Source organism: Haliotis rufescens, unplaced genomic scaffold, assembly GCF_023055435.1.
Source record: "Haliotis rufescens isolate VD_foot unplaced genomic scaffold, xgHalRufe1.0.p SCAF_1, whole genome shotgun sequence".
Taxonomy (NCBI): domain Eukaryota; kingdom Metazoa; phylum Mollusca; class Gastropoda; order Lepetellida; family Haliotidae; genus Haliotis; species Haliotis rufescens.
In genome coordinates, this window is record NW_025963779.1 from 10,539,584 (window position 1) to 10,552,750 (window position 13,167).

At 37.3% G+C, this 13,167-nt stretch overlaps 2 protein-coding genes across 2 annotated transcripts; one reads left to right on the plus strand and one right to left on the minus strand.

Moving 5' to 3' along the window:
- Positions 1-926: 926 nt before the first annotated feature.
- LOC124147346 (tRNA-splicing endonuclease subunit Sen34-like) lies at positions 927-6,004 on the plus strand. The gene is made up of 6 exons (XM_046518040.2): positions 927-1,102; positions 2,104-2,241; positions 2,695-2,792; positions 3,519-3,735; positions 4,989-5,150; positions 5,518-6,004. The coding sequence occupies exons 1-6, from the start codon at positions 1,042-1,044 to the stop codon at positions 5,703-5,705; spliced, it is 864 nt and encodes a 287-aa protein (XP_046373996.2). The 5' UTR covers positions 927-1,041; the 3' UTR covers positions 5,706-6,004.
- A 2,588-nt stretch (positions 6,005-8,592) lies between these two features.
- LOC124147360 (F-box only protein 43-like) lies at positions 8,593-12,823 on the minus strand. The gene is made up of 5 exons (XM_046518059.2): positions 12,613-12,823; positions 10,878-11,557; positions 10,497-10,611; positions 10,183-10,311; positions 8,593-9,793 (listed from the first exon to the last, which is right to left on the minus strand). Exons 1-5 carry the CDS (start codon positions 12,613-12,615, stop codon positions 9,557-9,559), a joined length of 1,164 nt encoding a protein of 387 aa, XP_046374015.2. The 5' UTR covers positions 12,616-12,823; the 3' UTR covers positions 8,593-9,556.
- Positions 12,824-13,167: the final 344 nt, after the last annotated feature.

Consider the following 13,167-nt stretch of genomic DNA (forward strand, 5'->3'; position numbering starts at 1 on the left):
TTTCCGATACAAAAATGTGTGTTTTGAAGCTGTGACAGAGAAACTATTCTGTCTCTAACATTAAAGTAAGTGGCAGATCCATTAAAATGTTTCTACTTGCCTTTATTCAAACTATTATGCTAATTATTAAAGATATGGACTTTTTAACAGAACAGGTAGAGAGACTTTGGTGTCATTGGCCAGAAGGCATTGTTTGAAAAGCATTATGAGTACGTGTACTTTGTGTAATAATGCCATAGGAGAATATGGGTTATTTTTTTCTGTTCTCGGTTAATTGACTTGAAAAAATATACCCTGTCTCAATGTTCACGTATGTACTTCGGGGCTTAGCCTCACTTTACGTTGGTCCGATTTCTTTATTACTGTTACCAAAAGTCCCTATAAATGTCAATAACTGATGGCATCAGGACATGAACGTGTAACATGGTGTAAACTATCCACACACAGTCACATACACTATTTTAACCTTTATTTAAACGTCGATAACAAATGTCAAGGCAATTCGGACAGAATATACTAGTATCGTTTTTTAAGTTCAAACAGAGACCATATATCAGTATACGATCTCTGGTTCAAATGTCTTCACCACAAATTATTTGAAACTGGTGCTTAATTTATTATATATCAGGACAATCTGGGTATGGATCAATAATATGTTAGAAATGTCATCAAATGACAATGAAAATACAAGTAACATTGGTTAGTCATACATATGTAGTGGTTAGGCAATCATTATCTTTGGATTTTCCTTGGGCCATGACGTCACAAATTGAGGTCCTATTGATATAATTTCCGTTTATTATTATTTCTTTTCGCAACAACGGCATCGAAAAAATCCCAGTACACTACAATCACTTTAACTATTGTATAGTAAGGAGGTTATGTATTCCTTTTGTAAACTTTTGTCATTAAATATTTATGTGAACATCACTACATTTAGTGTCATGGCGGCGCCCGGTGATCATGTTTTCTTCCGTATGTCGTCACATTAACTAGCGCTGTAATCGTTGTCATAGGCTCAAAAGACAGGAAAAGAAGAAAATGTCGAGTAAAGTGAAACTTGTACTCACACACGGCAGGGTGTTTGTCTGGAATGCAGAAGGTAACGTATCGATATATATTTACACATGCATTGGAACAGAGGAGGGAGATAGGGTTGTGATAAGAATGACCTCCCCTTACTTAGCAGACGACGTGGGACTATTAATTCTTCATTCTCATGATAGAGCAGGATACTTTTCTAATAATTGGATATGTAAAGGGATCAGGTATAAAATATGTTTATGTTGGGAATAGGGATAAGTTTTATTCCATACTGAAATGCCTCAGGCCCATAGTACAATTCTGTTTTCGGGAGATTTTCTGGTTACAGATCCGTTTAACAGGTCATATTCTAATAACATAGCATGATAAATGAACATTGATATATTGTTTTAGAGTATCTTTATCAGTTGTTGACATGATCGATATACATTTTGGTTGAGTGGGATGTACATAAAAAGGCAGATCAATATATTTTCTTCTTAGATGGTCGTATTTTGGACAAACGAACAGAAAATGAAACTCATCTTCAATCACATTTAAACCACATTGCCCACATATTCTCAATTCTCTGGCTATGTTTCTATGTCTGCCTACTTCGATCCTAAGTCTATGAGAGCTGCATCTAAATTGAGCTAAACTTATTCTAAACCTTTCAAAATTGATATGAAACAAATATTGTTGTGGCGAAATAGTTGTCTTAAAAAGCTTGTAATAATTGCATTTCTCTGAACTTAAAACATGCGATGACCATTTTTGTAAGTTAATATCCTTAAGTCTTTGGCGTATAGATACTAAAAACGAATCGTGATTGTAGGTACACATTGATTATGCCAAACATACCCATAGCCGCAAAAGGACATTTTTCCATTGCAAGCAGGATAAGAGAGTACATAAACTTCCAGAATATATTAATGGTAATGTGCTGAAGTAATAATTTACAACAGGATATTGTGCTGGGTACGGCTTCATTTAGTGGCAAGGTAATGTAATATAGTCCAAGTTTCATGTTATAATGAAACATAGGTTTAACTTATGGTAATTATTAAATTCCTCTTTCAGATGTTCGCATTTTGCGTGAAGATTATCGCATTGTTGGCACATTGGTTGGATGTCTTCCTCGTGCCCCTCGTCAGAATGTCCATCTTGGACTACCCGTGCAGCTGATGCCTGAAGAAACTCAACTACTTCTCAGTAAAGGTTGGAGAGATTCATGTATCTCTTGAACAGGAAGTTGTTTACAACATTACATCACACCACTTTTATCAACTATAATTGATGAGTGAGGGGATGTTAAGTGGAAACATGACCTTATTGTTGTTTCAAATTATTTACATTTACTTACCACATTAGAAGGATTTTATTTGCTAACCCAATTTGCAAAGCTATGTTCCTTAATTAGTGGTACCAGAATCTGATTTTTGTGGGCTCAACTTACATCTTTGCCCTGTTCATGATTTTTAGTTTTTCAGAACCATACATGCTCTTTCACCAAAGTTGTAGACTTTTGGGTTTTCCTCCCACATCAACATGATCAAGCTGACATGTAATATAATTGTTAAAAGTTACTTTAAACCCAACTCATTCTCTCCATCATGGTGTAACCAGCAGCATATATCACTGATGCTACCATGTATTCCTACCTACCTGCAGGTGTTGTGGAGCTAGTTGATGGTGGAAGTCTTCCAGAGCCAGATGAGAAGAAAGCCGAAACATTCAGAAATATGCGAACAGAAAATTATGAGGGACAGGTGATCATTTTCAGTTGTTATATTTTTCCAGTTATTTGCTCAGTGATTACCCAGTTTTGGAAGCATCTGCCTCCTCTTTATCTCATGTCGACTATGCAATAGTTATTGACATAAGAGACTCTCCTTCCAGGGACTTCCACAGAATGGCCCTTGGGAATTGTCTTAGCATGAGGTAAAAAGACAAAGGTCACAAGGTAGAAATAAAAAGATCTCAAAGAAGTTGGTATTAACACTAACATGTCAATAGTTTTTTTTCACTAAGCAGAATAAATACCTTCTCTAAGGCTGGGCCCAGCTTAGAATATTTTTGGCCAAGGTTTGTCAAAGGTCAAGGTCAGTGTTAGAAAAATGTTTGGAAGGGGGATGTAGAAATGAGCTGTGTCTGTCATGTTTCATTTCAAGAGTAAAACTTGTAAACAGTTTAATATATCTTTGTGTACACATCAGGCAAGTTGCTTTTTGCTATTCAGGTATTTTTCATATTTTTCTTTGTGTTTCAACGCCTTGTCCTGACAGCTGCTGACATCTACCGATATTGCAATGTTTAAAATATATAAAGGCACACCCATATCAGGCTAGAAAGTTCTTGTATGTTTTTAAGGGACAGAAATTAGTTGGACATCAGTACTGAAACAAAATAATGCATTATATATTCCAGAAGTAATTAACTCCATCATGCCTGTAAGTATAATTGTCAATCTACAGTCTGTTGTAATATGGTTACAGATTGAATCCTTCAGACAAGATCGGAAACGGGAAATTTACCGCCACATGAGTAAAATAAAAGAAGGCAAGAAAGCAAAGAAGCAAAAGGTATTGGAGGAGAGGAGAAAAGCAGGGGAGAAAATAGCGCAGGAAGAAGAAACAGAGGAAGAGTTTAATGTGGAGCAGATTTCAATTCCTGCCATAGCAGAGGACAACTCCATGGTTCAGATTTTCACTGGTAACAACAAATTCATGTACATTCTTTGGCAAAAAGTGTTGTCTATGTTTGCAAGTAAAATGATGGGTCAGTTTGGCTTATAGTTGCAAGTGAAATGATGGGTTGGATAAGCTAATGGAATGAGTGAGTTGAGTGAGAAAGGTTTTACACCACTTTTAGCAATATGTCAGTTATATCATGGTGAGAGACTGGACATGGGGTTCACTCATTGTACCCACCAATACCAGCTTTTTTGTGTGACGAGTAAACACTTTCACCACTAGGTTTCCACACTGTTACTTTACTTACCTGAAACAGAAGTAATTTAGTGGTGGCCAGACCCTGTTTGGTCCTCTGACTGTAGCAGTTATGTCTAAGCTTGTGCATATTGATCAAGCTGAGTGAATGTCTAATGTGGATATTTGTTGTCCAAAGGCAATTTATCATACTCTGATAACTATGTAATGTACTTGTCGGTGAGATAGCCTCATCTATCTGTGAAATTATCCCCTATGTCTATACTAGGAATGCTGTGGGGACCAGGTTTGAATAGGTCCCCTTCACTCCATTGCTTGCTTTAAGGTGATTTTTTCGGATCGGGTGGTCAGGCTCCATGCGAATTGCATGGTGGGTGGCACTGGTTTGAGGACCAGACTATTTGAAGGCTGCTTGTGATATAGCTGGAGTATTGAAGAGTTGAGGCCAAAACAGTATTCACTCACTGATTGATTTTTGTTTGTTTTGTTTGTTGTTTAACGTTGCACTCAGCAATATTCCAGCTTTATGACAGAGGTCTGTAAATAATTAAATCTGCACCAGACAATCCAGTGATTGACTTCATGAGCATCGATCCATGCAAATTGATACAATGACATGCATCAACCAAGTCAGCGAGTTTGACAACCCGATCCCGTTTGTCGCCTCTTACGACAATCATAATCGCTTTTTACGACAAGAATTGGTTGCTGAAGACCTTTTTTCCCTGGATTTTCATGGGTCTCACTGACTGATAATGGAGTGGTTGTGTCAATATGTATTTTTAAAATGACATTACATTAGACTGCAATGACATCTTTTTTGATAATGATGTCATCATTTGTTGCCTTGCAACATTAAGATTTAGGTTTGGAGAATTAATAGAAGAAACAGTTTTCCGTAACATTTTACTGAAATAGAGAAGATATGAACACCAGGAAAGGGGTTAACAAATTATGCATGTTGATGTTAAAGTGTTGATTCACTTCTGTGAGTGCATGTTTATGTGTATTTTGTAGAGAGTCCGTGGCAAGATGTGCTCCAGCCAGTGACAGATGAATGGAAGTATCCCCAGTCAGAGCATGAACGCCTCCGAAGTCAGGTGTTCTCACACCTGTGGGGCAGAGGCTACTACATGACTGGGGGAGGGAAGTTTGGAGGAGACTTCCTTGTATACCCAGGTCAGCAAATTACATAATCAAATATGAAAAAATGTGGATTTTCAATTATTTTTACCATATTTTTACTGTTCATCATTCTTCTCTGTTCTTGTCAAGTCGGTAAACATATTTCAGTATGAACAATTCAAGTAGGGCAATTCAGGGAGAAGTAACTCTATGACTTGTCATAATTTCATTTATTTTTCAGATCAATTAAAAACATGTTTATAAAATATTCTTTTTTATTTCCATCACCAATAAAAAGTAGTAAACCTTAACTTATCTTTTTGTTCATAGTTTGATCAGTTTGATTAAGAAAATCTTGGAAATTAAAACATATCATCACTACGAATATTTAGCATCAAGCTCTTCCTAATATTGATTCCAGGTGACCCATCACGCTTCCATTCATTCTACATCGCTATCTGCAAGCTCCACCAAGTGAAGCTAACTGCTTTGGATATCATATCCATGGGTCGACTGGGATCTAATGTCAAGAAGACTGTTCTACTTTGCTCTATAGACAGTGAGGATAAAGTTGTGTGTACATCACTGCAGTGGACCGGCATCAGTTGATCACCTGTGTCCTGTGTTAGTGGGATGAAGATTGTCTTCAGTAGTCATTCCTGGATGCCTTGACTGACACGATTTCCTGAACATATGAAATATTAGTCACTGTCTGTGTATTTTCACCAAAGTTGTGATACAATATGTCCACATGGGTGCCAGTATATTAAATACAGTGATAGATGAAGATCTGGGGTAGAATAGGTCTTCAGCTTCCCATACTTGCCGTAATGGGTGACAATGCTTGTCGTAGGAGGTGAATAACAAATTTGGGTGGTCAGGCATCGTATCCCAATTGCGTGGATGGATGGTCATGATGTCAATCACTGGATTGTCTGGTCCAGACTTGATTATTTACAGACCGCCATCATATGGCCGTAGCTGGAATATTGCTGAGTGCAACATTAAACAACAAACAAACAAGTACAAACCCTGACTTAAATAAGGTTGCTGTAGAAATGTTCGATCAATCCCCAAAACTAACTTGTAATTGTAATAAGAGAAACAATTTACTGCTACAAGATACATACAACTTTCAGTAGTACTTATATTGACATATGATATGTCATATTTATATTGATTTCTAATTATCTCCTCCTGATATCCCTTGAACAGAACAGGTAAAATTGCTAAAACAAAATACCCAATTTCCCACAGACATGTTGAAAAAGATTTGGTGGTGAATAAAATATTTATATCCATTTCAACCAATTTGTTCATATTTTGTAGAGTGTGGCTGATTGGTCTAAGATATTTAAACTAGTTATATTGACACTACCAAGCTGACTTGTTCATTTCCCAATGAACGTCAGTATGTCATGTGATTATGTTGTCAATCTAGCAGAGACATACAGAACTACTTTAGAGGAATTGCTCAATGTCTAAAAATAACATTAAAAATCATTGGGGAAAACTAAGAGCGACATCGATTCAGACAGATCATGTATATGTCGGGTCACCGAAATGAAGCGTCCATTTGAAGCTGTAACAGAAATAGAAAGCACTGGGCTCCACACTGTCGTGTATTGCTTCAGGAAATCCTAAAGCAGTAATCCCCGTCATCAGCAGCCGTAGTATGACTCAAACACACACCCAAAGTTCACAGAACGTTAATATTAATCCATTTTCAGCATCAGCCGGGTCTGGATTTCTTTTCAAGTCTTTACTGGGTTCAACTTTTATTTCAAGTGAATGACATTGCCGTAGCCGCCATTTTCTGCCGTTTGTAAAACCAAGGGATGTCACTCAAAATGGAATGTTTGGGACAGATAACATCACGACCCACCGTGTTGATAAAGTTCGCTTTAAATAATTAAAATTGGATTGTTTTGTTATAATTTATGTAACTGTCAATATAAGGATTGAAGTTGTATTTGAAGACGTTCATCAGCTGATGAATACAGTGCCTCACGTGAGCAAATTTGCCATGAAGCTGTCAGATGAACAAATACAACTTTAATCCTTCAGTGTACAGATGCATCCCTCATCTGTGACAGTGACTTGCCACATGCCAGGTCCACACTCAAGGGGTTCACAAAGTTGTACAAGTAAAGGTCAATGCAATACATCACTTCAGCCTTTCCTTCCACTTAATACTGACACATGATGGTATATCAAAGATACAAGCAAAACACATCCCCCATTTAATCGGTCTGGAAAAGCATTGTTTCACATCAGAATATATTGCAATGTTCCATTTCAAAAGTTCAATGTCGGATGAAAAGCTTAACTCCTGAAGTTTTGAGATATAGCCTGAGAAATCAGGTAAGTTGATTTTGTCAGATGGAAAACTTGCACCCCACCCCACCCCTAAACTTAAGGGATTAAGATTTTTTTATCCACACGATCGCTAACAGCTGCTGATAAGGGAGGGGATACAGCTTGTAATGTACTTGGTATCACAAAGGCAATATGTGTCAATGCATTGTTTCACTTTTTTCACTAGATTTGTATTTGCTTTGTTGTCGGTAGGGGACTTTCAGAAAGTTTTTCAAAACATTGTTCTGTCATTACATTAGATTTTCCACCTTGACATGGCAAAGGACAGACTCAAAAGTATGGATTGTTTTGTTTTTTGTTCAGATCAACATTCATTTAATAGCGACCACTTTATGCTAGCCTTGGCGAAGCTGTTGGAGTGGGACAGGAATTATAGAATTTAAAATACCTGGTACGCACAATACATACCGCTGTTTTTCACCCCCAAAGAAGAAAGTAAGAGATTTATTTCTATGTCGAGAAATATCAGCTTTGTTATCAGGGAATGAAACCATGCCTTAACTGTTGGACTGTTATCCATTAAATTATACATCAATGTGTCGCACGTTTGACACTTTGAACAATATTGTCCTTATATCAGAGGTTGGAGGTGGAAAGCCTGAGGTGATGCAGGCGACATTTACAACAATTCAGACTTTGGCTAAATACACAAATATGGATATGGCGTTGACAAACCTAGAAGCATGATAGGACAAATCTGGTACTCAAACCCACAATCATGTTTCTGGCAGGCCTGAGGGATGCATCCCTGCACAGGAAGTATTTGCGAATTAAAGAGGCCACTAGTTTTCCAGCAATGCATGACCTAATGTAAAAGATATACTCAGTCAATGAACATTTGGTGAATGAAACTTGGCCTGATTTGCTTTTGGATTTCCTTTGGGTTTTGTCAAGGTGAGACATGATAGCAAATAGTTATGAAAGTTTGCTTACTTATACATTAAGCAGAGATAGACACAGCCATTAGTCTTGTTAGTCCGAGACTAGTAACAAATCCAGAGGGACCAGTTTTACATAAGCCTCAAGTCCAAATTCAGATGTATCTGATTTGACCAAGTGTCTACCTGTTTAAGGCTTTTTGATCCCTCCTTCATTAACAAATGATGGCAAAACCATATTAGTTTTATAACAGTTTATTTGTTTCAACACTTGGCATTCACTAACAATGACAATGAATAGCCTCTTCATGAACTTGCCATGCAAAAATGTATTCACATCTTCCTAGACCACTTGTTATGGTCCTGTCACATGCCAAGTTCATGAAGAAGAGATAAAACATTCACAAGGTTGATTCATACTCCATAAAAATGTCCCATTTTTTCCCGTCCACAATTCTATATTAAAATAAGCTATTTCAATCAAAATAATCAGGTATTCATTAAAAATGTCATTCCAATCAACCCTGTCAAGCATGTCCATTTATTGTAAATTTCACATTTACAAATGAATAAAACAATGTCTCTTAATCAAGCAGGACATGCACATATGTCTTGTTCACAATCATGAAACATATGTACAAGAGTGAACAAAGACTCATTCATACCAATCTCATTCACACACTAAAATTCTTTGGTTTTGAAAGACTCTTTTGGCGAGAAAATAAATACTTGTGGTATGGCAGTACAAGATAATTTCAGGATGGATTTCTATACTGATTCATTTGATTCCATAAATTAATATAGGATTGATGTGTAGGTCATTATGTAATGATCTGAATGAGCTACATGTGTATTTAACAAAATACTGTATGTTCCGTGGAGGAATGTCTTTTGATATGATATGCATCGCTGAGATCATTTCATATATGCAACAATTGTTCTGTAAAAAGAACCTAGTATCAAATCTTTGAGATTCACATCCTGAGTTATTGCTGTAGTTGTCACAGATGTGTTTGCGTCATTGTCACCTCAAGAATACTGTGGTTAATTTGTTGATGCCAGCACCATGTCATTATGAACACATTAACCGTATTGCACTTCCGTCAGTCTGTTGGTCAGCTCAAGCTGCATCTACAGTATGGATGGATTAGCTTTGTCCAGCAAAGCTGCTGTGGGGGTGAAGGTTTCTTTTTGCATTAACTGCTATAACCTTCGAAGATTTTTCTTGCTCTTCTTTGAGCCTACCGAGTCCAGTTTGGATTTCTTGAGTGCCACTGGCACACAGTTCCGAGCTCCATGGTGCTCACAGAAACACTTCACACAGAAATCAAATTTACATTTGTCGTTCATACACACACCACGATCACAATGTGTTTTGGCTGCTGAATTACACCTTGGACAGTGTCGTAATGTGTCGTCGCTTTTCAGAGAAGAAACAACCTGAAATCAGATGTTTGACACTTAGTACTTTCAAGTAATACATCAAATTCATTTCAGTTGACATGGTTGAAAAACACTTAATACAAAAGGTTTGTTGGAGCACTACATTATTTAATTCTAGATGCATTAAACCTGTGTTAGAAATTGGGACTAGCCCTTTAATCCGTGCGAAACTGCCCAATAGTCAAGGTATCATGAGGACTAATAGAAATTTGCCCCATTTAATAAGTGTTTTTCTATATGTTATAAGGACCAGTGGACTAAAAATATTAGTTTCTAAAGCTTATTAAACTATTCTAAACTCCTACCACTAGTGCTTATCATCGTTACTTCAGAATGTTCTTGTTTACTACCAGTGGTCTTGTGCAATGTATTGTATATGTACATACCTGAGCATGCTGAGTAAACAGGTTGACAACTTGCATCTTCTTTGGTGATCGAGGTGTGTGTTGAACTGATGTCAGGAGTCCTCCTGGTGTTAGGCGTCGGTGTCGCAGCTTTGATTTTCCGAGATTCTCCTGCAAAACATGATACAGAACTTTTAGAATTGATTACAAGTTACAACGATACTGTGTTCATGATAATGATGGGAACATGCATATGAAGTTGTAAATTTCACATTCAAGTATAGCCTGCTTCAGTGACAGGTCAATGGTGGCATCAAGAGTTTAACAGCAGTACATGTTAAGGTGGTGAAGCCTACCTTTCCAACAGAGGCAGCTCTTGACTTGAGAGATTTGATGTACTTGTGACGTCTAGCACTAGCTCGGGTATCTGTGTCACAAATAGACTTCCACTGCCGGGATACAGCTCTCATCCTGCACAAAACATGACAAATTTATGAAATAGGTAATGCTTTCAACATACAAGGGAGTATATTAGATGCTGTATGTCCAAATACTGAGTGAATTGTGATTGTGTATGTGATCAACAGCAACATACTTTTTATGAATTATGTAGTTCATGATAAAAGTTGATAAACAGAACCAATAGTGAAGGAAGATACATCGAAACTAGTGATTTACTGCACAGTTAAACTGGTGTCATTGATTTCAAATAGTTTGAACATTCCTGACAAACATACCTGCACAATACTTTTGGTTCCAGGTATGAAAGTACAAGAGACACTCCTTCAATGCTCCTTGAATGCATTTCTGTCAAAATATCAACCCTCTCCAGTCCCACCTTCCTCCCAATAAGACGGTCAGGTTCTTTAGGGGAGAAGTGTTTGATGACATCATGTATGCCAACCGAATCCAACCTGTCCGCTAAACCAGATGCACCAAAACTGGAGTCAAGGTCACCAGACTCAAATTCCAAACTGTATCTTGGAAAGTCAGAAAGACGTTTATGCCGCTTCTCAAACACTTCTTCCTCTTCTGGAATTTCCCAGTCATGTTCAAGGGAGGTTGAACAGGCACAATCAATTTCACATATATCGTCACATTTTGAGTTATGTAATGGATAGGCTTTATCCTCTGGTAAGTCACAGTCTGTTGAAACCATGGGTGTGGTTTCAAGAAAAGTAGAGTCATTTAAAAGGTCTGTTGATGTCATAGTATCCACAAGAGAATCAGGATAACCACTGTCATTACCAGGTGAATACAAGCTCAAAGGAGAGAGTGATTTTGATGCCATTGGAGTACTCGTGCTAATCGAGCGACTCTTGATTGCATCGGTAAAGTCATTTGAACAGTCCATTTTGCTGAAGTGAAGAGCAGGCATTGACACCTTCCGAGATCTCTGGTAGCCTGTACCTGCCATCTGAAGTAAATTAAAAATTGTTTCTTTATTATCAAATACATTTAACAGCATTGTATCAAGAACTTATTTCATTTTTGTTTTAAATAGATGGGTGCTACATATACTATTAATAGAAAAAACATGTAAAGTTAACATGTATAGATCTACACACTATTAAACTGAAATTTTACATGTCACATTATTATTGCCCAATATTGGGTCAGTATGCTGTTTACAAGTAAAAAGTTAATTTAAAAAATACAATCTAACCAATGCTGTTTTGGTAATGACTGGTCACAATCTCTTTTTTCAATATATCAGGTAGATGTATTTTTTTCACACTGCATCAGTAACAGGTTTTTTTTAAACACCCTTGAAGTTAACCAGTATTGGTTTCTCACCACACTTGGGGTGACTGGTCACACACCTGTAGGTAACACACCTGTAGGTTCAGGGGCCATGTGTTGTCTTGTGCCAATAGGCTATTACATCATGCATTTGCATTTTCCTGCCTTTCGTGCTAGTATGATTTTTGGTGGATATATTCTCATGGGCACCTTCTAATGTGATATTCATTCGAACAATCTACTTAACTTTGGACCTACAATAAATCAAGGCCAGTTTTGATATTTAGCGTCTAGGCTAAAGCATATCTTCTAAGCATTCATCGATAGATGATAAAATGCATGGTTCAGAACCCGACATTTAATTTCAAATATTGTTACACAAATTATTTCATATTATGTTTCGGTTACATCGGACATCTTAACATAGTTGTACTACACTAGGCCTTTTGAACGAAAAATATCCTGAGATGACGCTTGTGAATCTTTTGACCCCCGCCCACCCCGCATTGTCCATTTTGGGGCGCGCCTTTCAAACAGCCATGAAATCCATTTGGCTAAATTTACACGTACGATATGAGTATTTTATGAGTAATCCGGTAGTAAATATTGTTTGTAAATCAGATATACACGATTTAACACTGTATTTGTTTCAAGTGGTCAAGATTGATGGGAAACCAGAACGCTCGTGCTTGTTCAAGCCAAGCGGGAATGACTCCGCGCTGTACTCACCATGTCGTGGGGAAATATCCGTTTGTAGAGTCTTATCTTATTAGAATTGGTATAAAATGAGTTCAGATGATCAACAACATTTGATAAGTGCCGTTGAAAAGTAATATCATTGCTCGCATAGTGATCTTGGAGAAATATTTTTGCAACGTACACCAAGAACAGCACCCATAGATTGAAGACGTTCAAATCGTTCGCCAAAGTACACGCGACCAATCAAATCGCTAGAATTCGCAATTGTTTATCTCGCGAGATACACAACTTACAACGCGATTTGACGAGACCCCCACTGGCGTTCGTCTTTCCGGTGTAAACAAGAGCACGTGAAATTCAAAGTAGGAGTGCACATTTTTGTAGTTTTGTTCGGTGAAATTGTAAAAGTAAACAGGGATTATTATAGAATGAAGTTAAATGTTCTCCTCGCGAAAGTTTATATCATGTCACTGTATATCACATATTCGATTCACCCCGTTTAGTTGTGAAATTGTCCGTATTTCGCGCATTATCCTTTGAACGGAAATAAAAGATTGTCATGTTCATTATAGTAGTGAAGTTATA

Excerpts from the sequence above, each read along its gene's own strand:
- LOC124147360 (XM_046518059.2), bottom strand. Across the intron at positions 10,612-10,877 it reads GAACCAAAAGTATTGTGCAG|GATGAGAGCTGTATCCCGGC; the intron begins GTATGTTTGTCA and ends TGTTTTGTGCAG. Across the intron at positions 10,312-10,496 it reads GAGCTGCCTCTGTTGGAAAG|GAGAATCTCGGAAAATCAAA; the intron begins GTAGGCTTCACC and ends CATGTTTTGCAG.
- LOC124147346 (XM_046518040.2), top strand. The coding sequence starts at position 1,042 with ATGTCGAGTAAAGTGAAACTTGTACTCACACACGGCAGGGTGTTTGTC. Across the intron at positions 1,103-2,103 it reads GTTTGTCTGGAATGCAGAAG|ATGTTCGCATTTTGCGTGAA; the intron begins GTAACGTATCGA and ends TTCCTCTTTCAG. Across the intron at positions 5,151-5,517 it reads AGACTTCCTTGTATACCCAG|GTGACCCATCACGCTTCCAT; the intron begins GTCAGCAAATTA and ends TATTGATTCCAG.